The sequence below is a fragment of the Panulirus ornatus genome, chromosome 2 (genome assembly GCF_036320965.1).
Source record: "Panulirus ornatus isolate Po-2019 chromosome 2, ASM3632096v1, whole genome shotgun sequence".
Taxonomy (NCBI): Eukaryota; Metazoa; Arthropoda; class Malacostraca; order Decapoda; family Palinuridae; genus Panulirus; species Panulirus ornatus.
In genome coordinates, this window is record NC_092225.1 from 101,006,128 (window position 1) to 101,022,007 (window position 15,880).

The 15,880-nt window shown below is 42.5% G+C and overlaps 1 protein-coding gene across 2 annotated transcripts in view; it reads left to right on the forward strand.

The window, feature by feature from the left end:
• LOC139758862 (glutamate-gated chloride channel-like) overlaps positions 1–15,880 on the forward strand; it is a 50,749-nt gene that overhangs the window by 11,494 nt on the left and 23,375 nt on the right. The window contains exons 1-2 of one of the 2 annotated variants that reach the window (XM_071680729.1): positions 5,500–5,617; positions 14,166–14,245. In XM_071680729.1, coding sequence (XP_071536830.1) covers positions 14,187–14,245 — 59 coding nt within the window. In that variant the 5' untranslated portion in view covers positions 5,500–5,617; positions 14,166–14,186. Of the gene's footprint in view, positions 1–5,499; positions 5,618–14,165; positions 14,246–15,880 lie in introns of those variants that run through there. The other variant, XM_071680736.1, reaches the window with a different exon arrangement.

A 15,880-nucleotide genomic window follows, 5' to 3' on the forward strand; every position in this document is an offset into this window, starting at 1 on the left:
TACTATGATAGCAACCAAATTCACAGTGATCTTACATTACCTTTAAAAATATATGACAAGGGAATGGTCTGCCCGTTGTATATATTATCATTTGTTATCATTTGTGATCTTCAGCGACAATTGTTCTGCTTCGGGTTTAGTGTCAGCTGTTAACACGTCATAGAGTGGCAGTAGACGTTTTCATGACGTCATCCTGACGTTTTTTTTTATCTCCATTTATCTTTATCCTTTTTTTTTTTTCCATCTCGTTTTTGTTAAAGGATTCTTCCGTCGCCATTAATTTCATAGATTAAAAACATTCCGCTTCCTTTTCTAAACTGCTTCACTCTACCACAGTTACTCTCTCTCTCTCTCTCTCTCTCTCTCTCTCTCTCTCTCTCTCTCTCTCTCTCTCTCTCTGTTCCCCAACTACCACCATGACAACCACCAACTTGGTAGTTCTCAGGCCACTCACGTAACCACTACCCTTCTCACAGAACAACGAGACATGGTAAAAAAAAGGAAAAAAAAAACGCATTTCTTACTGAGCAATGAATGGGTTATTATAAGGGCACGTTAATGATAATACTAGGTATAGAAATAAAAAGGGCTTAAGACCCACACTTTACGTGGCATTTGACTATCGTTTTCTGGATCTCTTGGCTGTGGAAACGAACTGTGTTTGTCTCCGTGAGAGATATTTCTAAGGTTATGTGTTGTACCCCAGCCCCAACCAAATTCTATGAAGTTCTTTCTGTAATAAATATATATATATATATATATATATATATATATATATATATATATATATATATATATATATATATGTATATATATATATATATATATATATATTCCTATGAGTCTACGGGGAAAATGAAACACGATAAGTTCCCAAGTGCACTTTCGTGTAATAATCACATCATCAAGGGGAGATACAGGAAAGAAATACAAGTCTGCTGATATGCAACGGATATATATATATATATATATATATATATATATATATATATATATATATATATATATATATATATTTTTTTTTTTTTTTTTTTTTTTTTTTTTTTTTGCCGCTGTCTCCCGCGTTTGCGAGGCAGCGCAAGGAAACAGACTAAAGAAATGGCCCAACCCACCCCCATACACATGTGTATACATACGACCACACACGCAAATATACATACCTACACAGCTTTCCATGGTTTACCCCAGACGCTTCACATGCCCTGATTCAATCCACTGACAGCACGTCAACCCCGGTATACCACATCGATCCAATTCACTATATTCCTTGCCCTCCTTTCACCCTCCTGCATATTCAGGCCCCGATCACACAAAATCTTTTCACTCCATCTTTCCACCTCCAATTTGGTCTCCCACTTCTCGTTCCCTCCACCTCCGACACATATATCCTCTTGGTCAATCTTTCCTCACTCATTCTCTCCATGTGCCCAAACCATTTAAAAACACCCTCTTCTGCTCTCTCAACCACGCTCTTTTTATTTCCATACATCTCTCTTACCCTTACGTTACTTACTCGATCAAACCACCTCACACCACACATTGTCCTCAAACATCTCATTTCCAGCACATCCATCCTCCTGCACACAACTCTATCAATAGCCCACGCCTCGCAACCATACAACATTGTTGGAACCACTATTCCTTCAAACATACCCATTTTTGCTTTCCGAGATAATGTTCTCGACTTCCACACATTCTTCAAGGCTCCTAGAATTTTCGCCCCCTCCCCCACCCTATGATCCACTTCCGCTTCCATGGTTCCATCCGCTGCCAGATCCACTCCCAGATATCTAAAACACTTTACTTCCTCCAGTTTTTCTCCATTCAAACTTACCTCCCAATTGACTTGACCCTCAACCCTACTGTACCTAATAACCTTGCTCTTATTCACATTTACTCTTAACTTTCTTCTTTCACACACTTTACCAAACTCAGTCACCAGCTTCTGCAGTTTCTCACATGAATCAGCAACCAGCGCTGTATCATCAACGGACAACAATTGACTCACTTCCCAAGCTCTCTCATCCCAACAGACTTCATACTTGCCCCTCTTTCCAAAACTCATGCATTTACCTCCCTAACAACCCCATCCATAAACAAATTAAACAACCATGGAGACATCGCACACCCCTGCCGCAAACCTACATTCACTGAGAACCAATCACTTTCCTCTCTTCCTACACGTACACATGCCTTACATCCTCGATAAAAACTTTTCACTGCTTCTAACAACTTGCCTCCCACACCATATATTCTTAATACCTTCCACAGAGCATCTCTATCAACTCTATCATATGCCTTCTCCAGATCCATAAATGCTACATACAAATCCATTTGCTTTTCTAAGTATTTCTCACATACATTCTTCAAAGCAAACACCTGATCCACACATCCTCTACCACTTCTGAAACCACACTGCTCTTCCCCAATCTGATGCTCTGTACTTGCCTTCACCCTCTCAATCAATACCCTCCCATATATTTTACCAGGAATACTCAACACACTTATACCTCTGTAATTTGAGCACTCACTCTTATCCCCTTTGCCTTTGTACAATGGCACTATGCATGCATTCCGCCAATCCTCAGGCACCTCACCATGTCATACATACATTAAATAACCTTACCAACCAGTCAATAATACAGTCACCCCCTTTTTTAATAAATTCCACTGGAATACCATCCAAACCTGCTGCCTTGCCGGCTTTCATCTTCCGCAAAGCTTTTACTACCTCTTCTCTGTTTACCAAATCATTTTCCCTAACCCTCTCACTTTGCACACCACCTCGACCAAAACACCCTATATATATATATATATATATATATATATATATATATATATATATATATATATATATATATATATAGCAGGTGTTTGCTCGTGTCAGAGGATGGGAAACGGCGCTAGTGTGTGTGTGTGTGTGTGTGTGTGTGTGTGTATACGAGAAAGAAATAAAATGGATGGAGTGGAAGGGATATTGGTGCCAACAGTTCATCCACGCTACAATCAAGGATCATGTTAGTAAAGAGGAGGCAACTCTTGCGACCTTTTCAGTGCACGTCAACAAACAAACGACGCACTGCACGTTCTCCCTCTCGTAAGCACTTGCAAACACTTGAGTCTCGTTGCAAGCAGTTGAGACTCGTTGCACGTATAACCCGTGCAGCTGTCGAAGCGGGAAGTAAGACCTACTTGAGCCATGCTTGTAAATAGCTGCCAGAATTATGTCCTACAAAGTGATGTGAAATACTTACTCCTCCTTTACCTCGAATTTATGCCATGGCGCGTGTTATTTTGGCCTATCGTGCTGGTGTCTATCACGGGGAGGAGTAGGTAAGAAGGGTGGGTGATCCTGTCGCCTATGATTATGGCTGACCTCCAGCTGCTGCCATGGAAAATGTCTGTTGTCTGTTGAGATAATACACTCTTAAAAATCTATTTTTTTCCTTTGATATGGACGGAATTGTCAGATACAGAACATTGTTACTGGCAGAGTTCTACATAATCAATCATGACCTTGAACTTAACCTCCTTATGCTTCGAATTCTCAACGAGACAGCTTCGTTCGGTGTCCGCAAATTACTGTTAGGTGTGCCAGTCTGACAGGAAAAGAAAGACTAGGAATTGTGAGATATACTGTACATTATTCATTGCATTATTCCTCTACAGGTTACGATACAAATGAACCACGGTAAGTGACAAAACAAGCAATCTCCACAAGTTAGAGTACGTTGATGTATCTACAAACGAACCAACACAAGTTCCAATACAAAGTGAACACTACGAACGAAACGCTATGCAACACACACGTTTGGTTAGGTTATGATATCAATTGTAATATCCTCAAGCGACTCCTGGCTTGCCATATTGATAATACATCTTAATCATATCGATTACAGTGCAACATGCTATTGAGTTTACATGATTTCCACATCAAGAATTCATGATGTAATCAGTTATTGACAGCTCTTTACACAGTAGTTGTCTGTTAAACAAGGTGGTTACCTCCCATTAAATGGGAGCATTAAGTCAAAATATATTCTGAGGAAATCAGACGGCCATAATGCAATAAATGTGATTGCGTGTTTCTGAATGCAATAGCTATCAACACACGACAGCTTAAGGTGACAAGCGTCACACATTTACCAGAGTTGCATGCAACATGACTGATAGTGGATTTAATGTCTAATCAATAGATAAGCTCTCTGAACAAAAAACAAACAAACAAAAAACTTTGCATACAGATGTATGAAACAAAATTTGTCCAATGAAAGTTTGGTTCGTAAGTTAGGCTTTTGGGCCTGTCGACTGCCAGGGGTCATTAAGGCCGTGAGAGTCAGGTTAAACCCACCAGCCGAAAGATGTTTAACATCTGGTGTTCCTGATGATGATGATGCTTGGGGGCCACGCTGGCTGGCTGGCTGGCTGCAAGCCACGAGAACCTCGAAATGTGAAGAAAAGGAAAAGTTTTGGGCGCCGAAGAATTTAAAAGAGCTGAGTTGGATGGATCTTGAGGAGATAAAATCCCGTCCGTCTGTTTTGAATCACTGAGCGGGCCGCCATAGGAAAGGCCCCGTCACCCGTGTCGAGCTTAATGTATGAAAATCTTTAGCGACAATGTTTACAAACAGCTTGTAAAAGAGAAGAAAGGAGCCGCAACAGTTCCCGAGTGTCAACCATGTGCTGTAAGAAAATATATGTCGTATTTTAATGATGGCGAGACGTTCCTGTAATGACAAAATATGAAGAAATATTTGGACAACTTCGTTCATTGAAGAAACTGAGGCGAAAGCTGACCAATCAGGTTGCGCGGAGCTGTCACGTGACCACGCACTTTCATTGCTCAAAAATTCATGATAACATTGTAAGATTTTATATATTCTCATGACCTTTAGATGAAGTTCATGTATAGTTAGAGTCTAAGGTGTTCAGCTGACAATACCACTGACTTAGAATTGTTTTTACTCAATTAGGTATTGGTTAAAAACAGAAAATCTTATATGTTCCTCACACTCGATATAAATCCTGAAAACTGAGAAATACACTGAACACATCTGAGGCCGAAAACTGATTATAATGGGAAAAATGGGTACATGGACCGAAAACAGAAATGAGACCGGAAGCTGAGAACGCAAAGCGAAACCTGAGGACACAGACCAAATGTAGTCTAATTACGTTTAGTGGAGTCGACTGAGAATTACACTTGCTCAGGATGAGAAAGGGTAACTAGGTAGTCATGAATTAAAAAGGGGAGAACAAATGGCTTTACAAAAGCATCTGTCAAAAGATGATGATAAAATGGAAGATGGTTATATCCAAAAGAACATGTTTAAGGTAGGTGGCAGGTTCAGCGTGGAAGATGTAGCCCCAAAAGAGTCCTAACGGGTCAGAGGGCATTAAGATACTGACAGGTGGGGGGGTTCAAGGAGCTGGGGTTTGGGGGGAGGGAGCTGGAGGGAGGGTTCCTGGTTGGTGGGGGGGATGTGAGAGAGGGGAGAGGAGGGCGTGGGAGAGAAGCATAGCTTCTGGCAGTCTGTCTCTCTCCCCGCAGTACTTGGCCGTCTTGTGGAGCTAGTGTTTGTCTTTTAAGAGTTGCGCTCTCACCTCACACCTCCGAGTAAGTATGGAAATAATCATCTACCTTCGCAACACCGAATAGATAATTGCTCTGTTTTCTTAACAGGTACACCACTAGTTAGTATGGCACCTGCCCAGTTTGTGTTTGTTATATACAGAATATATCACTTTTTTAGTTCGTTTTGCTTCGACTTGAAGGAATGTTTTGTGTTCCTTGTGTGTGATACGTGACATCAGACTGAGAGTTCTTGGTTTGCTTTACTATTATTTATGTCATCTAAGATTTTATTGATAGACTAATTTACATAATAGTAATATATGAATGACTTTGATATCACAGAGAATGGATGCGTTTTTGGTCTTATACACCAACTACTACTCTATACAGTAATTTCCTGTAACATTAATATTGATAATTTGTCATAATGTCGGATATAGTGTGGTTCATCATTCAATAATTTTTAGCAGTTAGATATCTTAACAAATTTCAATATCATGAACGAGAAACATCGATTGGAGCGATGTAGATGGTGGTTATACATTTTGCTTATGAAAAATATACTTGGCTGTTGTGACTATTTCAACTGGCCTTGAGACTTACGTGTATCATATGTCCACCATGGGTAGCCACAAGGGCCACCACATACATTGTAAGAGTGTATGTCGTCTTAGAATTACCCTTGACCTCTGAAGGTGTTTAAAAATTTTCGGTTGCTAGGTTGTAGCTTGACGCTAACGGCCTTAATGACCTTGGCTGTTGATTGGTCTAAAGTCCAAACATCGAACCAACCTTGACAGTGTGTTTGTGTGTGTGTGTGTGTGTGTGTGTGTGTAAAGATTCGCTTGGCACAGGTTCTTGTCAGTGACAGCTGTTGGGTGTTTCATTATTGGCTGAGGTCGGGTAATTGGTTTTTCATTTTTGTCGCAGGAGCTGCTGTTTTATTGTGCTCCCCTGTGAGCGGTGGTGCCTAAGGAGCTCCGATTCATATCGCACAAAAGGTCCAGGGACTGGACTCCATTAATTGAAATACGTTATCATTATATAGAGGGAAACGGGTTAACTTGTTTGGGGCAACGCAATGAATGATTTGGCATTTTATATGCTGTGTGAAGTTTACTACAGTTCAACAAGAATGACTGGATTACGTATCGAGATAAATGAAGAAAGATTATTACTTACAATAAGTAAATTTATACCAAAGTATCTGAGATGGAACATTGTTGCGGAAGAAATGTTTGCAAATATTTTGTAATGTTTAGTAAATCCCAGAACTCACTGATTTTACAACAGTAAAGAACAGGTCTCTAGTATGTGTATGCTCGGGGTGCCATTACTGGCACAGGCCGGATGTGTGTGTGCTCGGGGTGCCATTACTGGCACAGGTCGGGTGTGTGTGTGTGCTCGCGGTGCCATTACTGGCACAGGTCGGGTGTTTGTGTACTCGCGGTGCCATTACTGGCACAGGTCGGGTGTGTGTGTGCTTGCGGTGCCATTATTGGCACAGGTCTGGTGTGTGTGTGTGTGTGTGTGTGCTCGGGTTGCCATTATTGGCACAGGTCGGGTGTGTGTGTGCTCGGGGTGCCATTATTGGCACAGGTCTGGTATGTGTGTGCTCGGGGTGCCATTATTGGCACAAGTCAGGTGTGTGTGTGCTCGGGATGCCATTATTGGCACAAGTCAGGTGTGTGTGTGCTCGGGATGCCATTACTGGCACAGGTCGGGTGTGTGTGTGCTCGGGGTGCCATTATTGGCGCAGGTCAGGTGTGTGTGTGTGCTCGGGGTGCCATTACTGGCAAAGGTCGGGTGTGTGTGCTCGGGGTGTCATGATTGGCACAGTTCGGCCGTATATAACGATAGTGTAGTGGGCTCTTTAGGCAGATGAGTGTAGTGTAAACCGTGATGCCTGGCTATTTATTCTTGTAACTATGATTGTCTTAATGTCATGAATATATACATTTTCATAGAACACCTTTATATATATATATATATATATATATATATATATATATATATATATATATATATATATATATATATATATATATATATATATATATATTCTTCTTTCACACACTTTACCAAACTCAGTCACCAGCTTCTGCAGTTTCTCACATGAATCAGCGAACAACAACTGACTCACTTCCCAAGCTCTCTCATCCCCAACAGACTTCATACTTGCCCCTCTTTCCAAAACTCTTGCATTCACCTCCCTAACAACCCCATCCATAAACAAATTAAACAACCATGGAGACATCACACACCCCTGCCGCAAACCTACATTCACTGAGAACCAATCACTTTCCTCTCTTCCTACACGTACACATGCCTTACATCCTCGATAAAAACTTTTCACTGCTTCTAACAACTTGCCTCCCACACCATATATTCTTAATACCTTCCACAGAGCATCTCTATCAACTCTATCATATGCCTTCTCCAGATCCATAAATGCTACATACAAATCCATTTGCTTTTCTAAGTATTTCTCACATACATTCTTCAAAGCAAACACCTGATCCACACATCCTCTACCACTTCTGAAACCACACTGCTCTTCCCCAATCTGATGCTCTGTGCATGCCTTCACCCTCTCAATCAATACCCTCCCATATAATTTGCCAGGAGTACTCAACAAACTTATACCTCTGTAATTTGAGCACTCACTCTTATCCCCTTTGCCTTTGTACAATGGCACTATGCACGCATTCCGCCAATCCTCAGGCACCTCACCATGAGTCATACATACATTAAATAACCTTACCAACCAGTCAACAATAAATGTGAATAAGAGCAAGGTTATTAGGTACAGTGGGGTTGAGGGTCAAGTCAATTGGGAGGTGAGTTTGAGTGGAGAAAAACTGGAGGAAGTGAAGTGTTTTAGATATCTGGGAGTGGATCTGGCAGCGGATGGAACCATGGAAGCGGAAGTGGATCATAGGGTGGGGGAGGGGGCGAAAATTCTGGGGGCCTTGAAGAATGTGTGGAAGTCGAGAACATTATCTCGGAAAGCAAAAATGGGTATGTTTGAAGGAATAGTGGTTCCAACAATGTTGTATGGTTGCGAGGCGTGGGCTATGGATAGAGTTGTGCGCAGGAGGATGGATGTGCTGGAAATGAGATGTTTGAGAACAATGTATGGTGTGAGGTGGTTTGATCGAATGAGTAATGTAAGGGTAAGAGAGATGTGTGGAAATAAAAAGAGCGTGGTTGAGAGAGCAGAAGAGGGTGATTTGAAGTGGTTTGGGCACATGGAGAGGATGAGTGAGGAAAGATTGACCAAGAGGATATATGTGTCGGAGGTGGAGGGAACGAGGAGAAGAGGGAGACCAAATTGGAGGTGGAAAAATGGAGTGAAAAAGATTTTGTGTGATCGGGGCCTGAACATGCAGGAGGGTGAAAGGAGGGCAAGGAATAGAGTGAATTGGAGCGATGTGGTATACCGGGTTTGTCAGTGGATTGAATCAAGGCATGTGAAGCGTCTGGGGTAAACCATGGAAAGCTGTGTAGGTATGTATATTTGCGTGTGTGGACGTATGTATATACATGTGTATGGGGGGGGTTGGGCCATTTCTTTCGTCTGTTTCCTTGCGCTACCTCGCAAACGCGGGAGACAGCGACAAAGTATAAGAAAAAAAAAAAAGAATCTATATATATATATATATATATATATATATATATATATATATATATATATATATATATATGGATTTGTATGTAGCATTTATGGATCTGGAGAAGGCATATGATAGAGCTGATAGAGAGGCTCTGTGGAAGGTATTAAGAATATATGGTGTGGGAGGCAAGTTGTTAGAGGCAGTGAAAAGTTTTTATCGAGGATGTAAGGCATGTGTACGTGTAGGAAGAGAGGAAAGTGATTGGTTCTCAGTGAATGTAGGTTTGCGGCAGTGGTGTGTGATGTCTCCATGGTTGTTTAATTTGTTTATGGATGGGGTTGTTAGGGAGGTGAATGCAAGAGTTTTGGAAAGAGGGGCAAGTATGAAGTCTGTTGGGGATGAGAGAGCTTGGGAAGCGAGTCAGTTGTTGTTCGCTGATGATACAGCGCTGGTGGCTGATTCATGTGAGAAACTGCAGAAGCTGGTGACTGAGTTTGGTAAAGTGTGTGAAAGAAGAAAGTTAAGAGTAAATGTGAATAAGAGCAAGGTAATTAGGTACAGTAGGGTTGAGGGTCAAGTCAATTGGGAGGTAAGTTTGAATGGAGAAAAACTGGAGGAAGTAAAGTGTTTTAGATATCTGGGAGTGGATCTGGCAGCGGATGGAACCATGGAAGCGGAAGTGGATCATAGGGTGGGGGAGGGGGCGAAAATTCTGGGAGCCTTGAAGAATGTATGGAAGTCGAGAACATTATCTCGGAAAGCAAAAATGGGTATGTATGAAGGAATAGTGGTTCCAACAATGTTGTATGGTTGCAAGGCGTGGGCTATGGATAGAGTTGTGCGCAGGAGGATGGATGTGCTGGAAATGAGATGTTTGAGGACAATGTGTGGTGTGAGGTGGTTTGATCGAGTAAGTAACGTAAGGGTAAGAGAGATGTGTGGAAATAAAAAGAGCGTGGTTGAGAGAGCAGAAGAGGGTGTTTTGAAATGGTTTGGGCACATGGAGAGAATGAGTGAGGAAAGATTGACCAAGAGGATATATGTGTCGGAGGTGGAGGGAACGAGGAGAAGTGGGAGACCAAATTGGAGGTGGAAAGATGGAGTGAAAAAGATTTTGAGTGATCGGGGCCTGAACATGCAAGAGGGTGAAAGGAGGGCAAGGAATAGAGTGAATTGGATCGATGTGGTATACCGGGGTTGACGTGCAGTCAGTGGATTGAATCAGGGCATGTGAAGCGTCTGGGGTAAACCATGGAAAGTTGTGTGGGGCCTGGATGTGGAAAGGGAGCTGTGGTTTCGGACATTATTGCATGACAGCTAGAGACTGAGTGTGAACGAATGTGGCCTTTGTTGTCTTTTCCTAGCGCTACCTCGCACACATGAGGGGGGAGGGGGATGGTATTCCATGTGTGGCGAGGTGGCGATGGGAATGAATAAAGGCAGACAGTGTGAATTGTGTGCATGGGTATATATGTATGTCTGTGTGTGTATATATATATGTGTACATTATGTATGGGTATGTATATTTGCGTGTGTGGACGTGTAAGTATATACATGTGTATGGGGGTGGGTTGGGCCATTTCTTTCGTCTGTTTCCTTGCGCTACCTCGCAAACGCGGGAGACAGCGACAAAGTAAAATAGAATAAATAAATAATATATATATATATATATATATATATATATATATATATATATATATATATATATATATATATATATATATATATATATATATATATATGTGTGTGTGTGTGTGTGTGTGTGTGTTTGTGTGTGTGTGTGTGTGTGTGTGTGTGTGTGTGTGTGTGTGCAAAACCTTCACCGTAAAGAGGTGTATGCACAATCACCACTGGAAAGAGAAAATAAGAACTGTTCTTATTTTCTATGTCCACTGGTGATTTTTACGCTTCCAACGGAAGGAACGGAGAAGGGGGCCAAGTGAGGATTCTTCCTCTTAGGCTCAGTCCTATGTTCTAATATATATATATATATATATATATATATATATATATATATATATATATATATATATATATATACAAAACTATTTACTGTTTAGTGTGTTACAATGCTGTAGTCCCCCATGCAAACATTTCTATCCCCCCTTATTATACCTCAATGTCTCCTGTCTCCCGCCATTAATGACCACTTGTTTCACTTTCATGAACGACCATGCATCTTGTGATTATGATAATTCATTTAAATCTAGAGAGTGATCAATATGCAAATGTTAGGTCCACAGTGAAGTTAGCAGTAGTGTCAACTCTGTTTTAGGGGTAATATGTCGGCATGAGCAATGGCTGCTCGCTTTTAATGTTTCTGTGTCAACAGGTTCGGTGCGTTGATCAGCAGCAGTGAGATACAGGAATAGCCACGTATATTTCTACCACTTATTTACTTTAGGAGATAACCATCAGCCATCTCTGAAGATAAACTGTCACGCGGAATAGCGATGAAAGACTTTTTATGAATAAAAAAAAGAAGAAAAAGAAATCGAAGATGCGCTTTCGTTAGACATGTAAATGAGACTTAAATTCTGTGCAGGCTGTTGTTAGATGTGTAAGCGATGGGTCTACGAATGCCACACACACCCCTCAGGTTAAAACACACAGTCTCGTGGGGAAAAGCATATACACATCTCTGAGTCAAAGCCTGAGACGTGAACCCCCCTTGCTGTTCTGGCTAGGCTGGATATTATTTGTTTATCTTGGGTTTTAAAAAGACCATCAGCAGGTGTGGAGTGATGTATATATGAACAGATCACTGAGGGACGGTTGGAGGCCAATGGACGTCAGCAGGGGTTCACCCACGTCCACTTATTCCAAAATTAAGGTAAACTCCCTTACTGACCTCCATTTCCACCCCCCATACCTCTTGATCATGACCTGCCATGATCTTCAGTCCTACCCGCGGTACTTGGGCTTCGCTTTTGCCACACAGATTCCAGAGCTTCGTCTGCAAATTCCTTTGCGATTCAAAATAATGCTGCTGCTCTTACTACATACTGGAGACCATATGATCCTCTCCCTCACCGTCATTAAGCTAGGCTTTCTCATCCCTCACCCTACTCACTGTCGCCCTTACCTCCCTCGTCTGCCGCCATATGCCTTTAGCAATTGCTTTCTCCCCACCACTTTTTCCTCCCCATAACCATCCATTCCTCCTCCCGTCCCTCTGTTACCGTCTGCTGCCTCCCCCCCCCCCCCCCCCCCCAACACTCCATCGCCTCTCACGCCAACATCCACCATCCCGCCCCTTGCGTGACGTAACCTAAGCTGGGTTGTTGACGGCATTGAAGCACTTGTTCAGCTGTGGTCTGATTGCAGCTAGGCACCACTGGTCGTGGTGACCAGCTGGCTCGTTACTATGAATACCTCACTTGAAGAATTCATTTACAGACACAAGAGAACAAATGAGAACATCGGTGAAGGGGGCAAAAAGGGGGAGTGGTAACATGTAGTGATGAGGTGAGGCGTATTTTGAAGGAGTTGACCATGTGCTTCATAATAGGTTGGCAGATGTGACGTGTCTGGGGTCTGGGTGGTATTAGAAATGAGTCATGGCAGGTGGTTTGGTGAAGAGAGAGTTTATCCTTGAGTAAGTTGAAATGTGGTAAGGCAGCAGGAGTGGATGGTATGGTAAGGCAGCAGGAGTGGATGGTATAGTAAGGCAGCTGGAGTGGATGGTGTGGTAAGGCAGCAGGAGTGGATGGTATGGTAAGGCAGCAGGAGTGGATGGTATGGTAAGGCAGCTGGAGTGGATGGTATGGTAAGGCGGCAGGAGTGGATGGTATGGTAAGGCAGCAGGAGTGGATGGTATGGTAAGGCAGCAGGAGTGGATGGTATGGTAAAGCGGCAGGAGTGGATGGTATGGTAAGGCAGCAGGAGTGGATGGTATGGTAAGGCAGCAGGAGTGGATGGTATGGTAGGGCAGCAGGAGTGGATGGTATGGTAAGGCAGCAGGAGTGGATGGTATGGTAAGGCAGCAGGAGTGGATGGTATGGTAAGGCAGCAGGAGTGGATGGTATGGTAAGGCAGCAGGAGTGGATGGTATGGTAAGGCAGCAGGAGTGGATGGTATGGTAAGGCAGCTGGAGTGGATGGTATGGTAAGGCAGCAGGAGTGGATGGTATGGTAAGGCAGCTGGAGTGGATGGTATGGTAAGGCAGCAGGAGTGGATGGTATGGTAAGGCAGCTGGAGTGGATGGTATGGTAAGGCAGCTGGAGTGGATGGTATGGTAAGGCAGCAGGAGTGGATGGTATGGTAAGGCAGCAGGAGTGGATGGTATGGTAAGGCAGCTGGAGTGGATGGTATGGTAAGGCAGCTGGAGTGGATGGTATGGTAAGGCAGCAGGAGTGGATGGTATGGTAAGGCGGCAGGAGTGGATGGTATGGTAAGGCAGCAGGAGTGGATGGTATGGTAAGGCAGCAGGAGTGGATGGTATGGTAAGGCAGCAGGAGTGGATGGTATGGTAAGGCAGCAGGAGTGGATGGTATGGTAAGGCAGCAGGAGTGGATGGTATGGTAAGGCAGCTGGAGTGGATGGTATGGTAAGGCAGCAGGAGTGGATGGTATGGTAAGGCAGCAGGAGTGGATGGTATGGTAAGGCAGCTGGAGTGGATGGTATTGCATTTGAATTTCTTAAGAGAGGCGGTGACTGTGTTGTTGATTGGATAGTTAGGATCCTCACTCTCTGCACGGATCATGGTAAGATGCCTGAGGATTGGGGGAAATGCATGGATAATGCCATTCTAGAAAGGCAAAGGCGATAAAGATGAATGTTTACATTCCTGAGGTACAAGTTTGTTGAGTGGAATTGAGACATAGTTTACTCCGATTATGCGTAATACGTTTATTGCTTAAGTTCCCAAGGGTCGAGGCGTAAAAAATCATTTGATCTTTTATATATCTTATGATAAACGGGTTTTTATTCATTTACAAGCTTGTCAATAGCATAATGTCTTATGTTTGCAGGTGATATTCAAAGCTGGTAAGATGTGGGAACCTGGACGACACTTGGCTTTGGCCATCCTCCTCTTCGCCGGGACTAGCGGGTAAGGCTTGGCTAGGCTGCCGTGTTTTATTTATATGTGCTTGATTTCCACTTATATGTTAAGGCTTCTTAGACGACCGTGTTTTATTTATATGTGCTTAATTTCTACTTATATATTTAGGTTTCTGGCTCATGCCCAGCTAGTAGTCAAAAGCCACAAAATCCAGCTACGTACAGACATACAGATTAAAAGATCCAACGTGCATTAAATGCAATATACATTTCTTTGTTTGAGTTCTCATATTGCATACCTTGTCTTGTCTTACATTTCTTCAACAGTCTTTCTTGTCTTTTACTATATCATCCATTATCCCGTCACTTTCTTGTCTTTTACTATATCATTGATTATCCGGTAACTTTTCCTTCTAAGTGTTTGGGTACCTACTTGCACTGTACGGGGAGGGAGTTGTACACTCGTAGTGCCCTATCTCTTGAACATTCTCTACTGTCATACAACTTCAACTTCAATGTGCTGTTCGTAAATATTTTTTTTTCATTCAGTGTATGCCATTCATCCAGCACCCTTATACTGTAAGAGTACTTCATTGCATCTTTTCTAACGTGTCTCGGTTAATACCATGTTATGGCTTCTGGCTGTTGTAGCCATGCATTTTTCGAAGACCTGTTCACTGTTAACATCATCATGTTGGTTTAAAAACAGAAAGGTAGTAATAAGGTCATCCCTTACTCTTTTGCCTTTCATGGTGGACAAATTCATGGCCTGCAACCTTTCCCTGTAGCCCAATTCTCTTAACACAGTTTTCAGTTACTATATTTGTCCCTCCTCCCCCTCTGGACCTCCTCTATTGGTTCTTAGTTTTTATCAAGTTAATTGACCAGACATAACAAACTTTCTTTTTTTTTTTCAAGTTGGAGGCTCCAGTCTTGGACAAAAGCCCACATCAAGGCCGGACCTGAATTGGTATGTAGAGGGGTTACTGAAAAGGAAAATGATGAGACAAGGGAAAGTATTTAAGAAATTTTGGAGGAAGTGAAAACTTGTAGTTTTGTCGTAATGTAGTAAGTGAGTAGGTCGCTTCCTGATCTCCCATACTAATTCTTCCAAAGCGGGATTCTGGCAACGAGCTGGGGCCGATATTTACTCCCAGTTTTTCATGAATACATTTCTGTAGCTTAGTTCCTAATTGTTATTTTTCATATCGAGACCGTCTTTTACTGTTCCAGCGTCATTACACTTTGCTTGAACTTCATCAACCATGTATCAGACCAACTTTGGAGTTTGTCTAGGTCCCTTTGTAGGTAGATGCAATCCTTTTCGCTTTTCACTCTCCTCATCATCCGCAAACCTATTCACGTCAGAGTCCAGTCTGTCTGGTGAGTCGTGTACAAGGATCTTGTCAAGTAATGGTCCACAACAGACACCCTACGGCTCGCCGCTGGTGATCTTGACCTGTTCCGAGAGGCTTCCCTGAAATGCGTCCTTTGTTCCATTCCACTAGGATGATCTATTCATCGAGATAGTCTCCTCGTTATTTCTACCTGAAGTTACAGCATTTTTTACCAACCTCCTATGTGTTATTGTGTCAAATGCCTTCTGGCAATCCAGATAAAGGTAATCCAACCAAGCCTTCTCTTCTGTGTAGAACGGAGCTTACTCTCTAGTAGAAATCTAAGA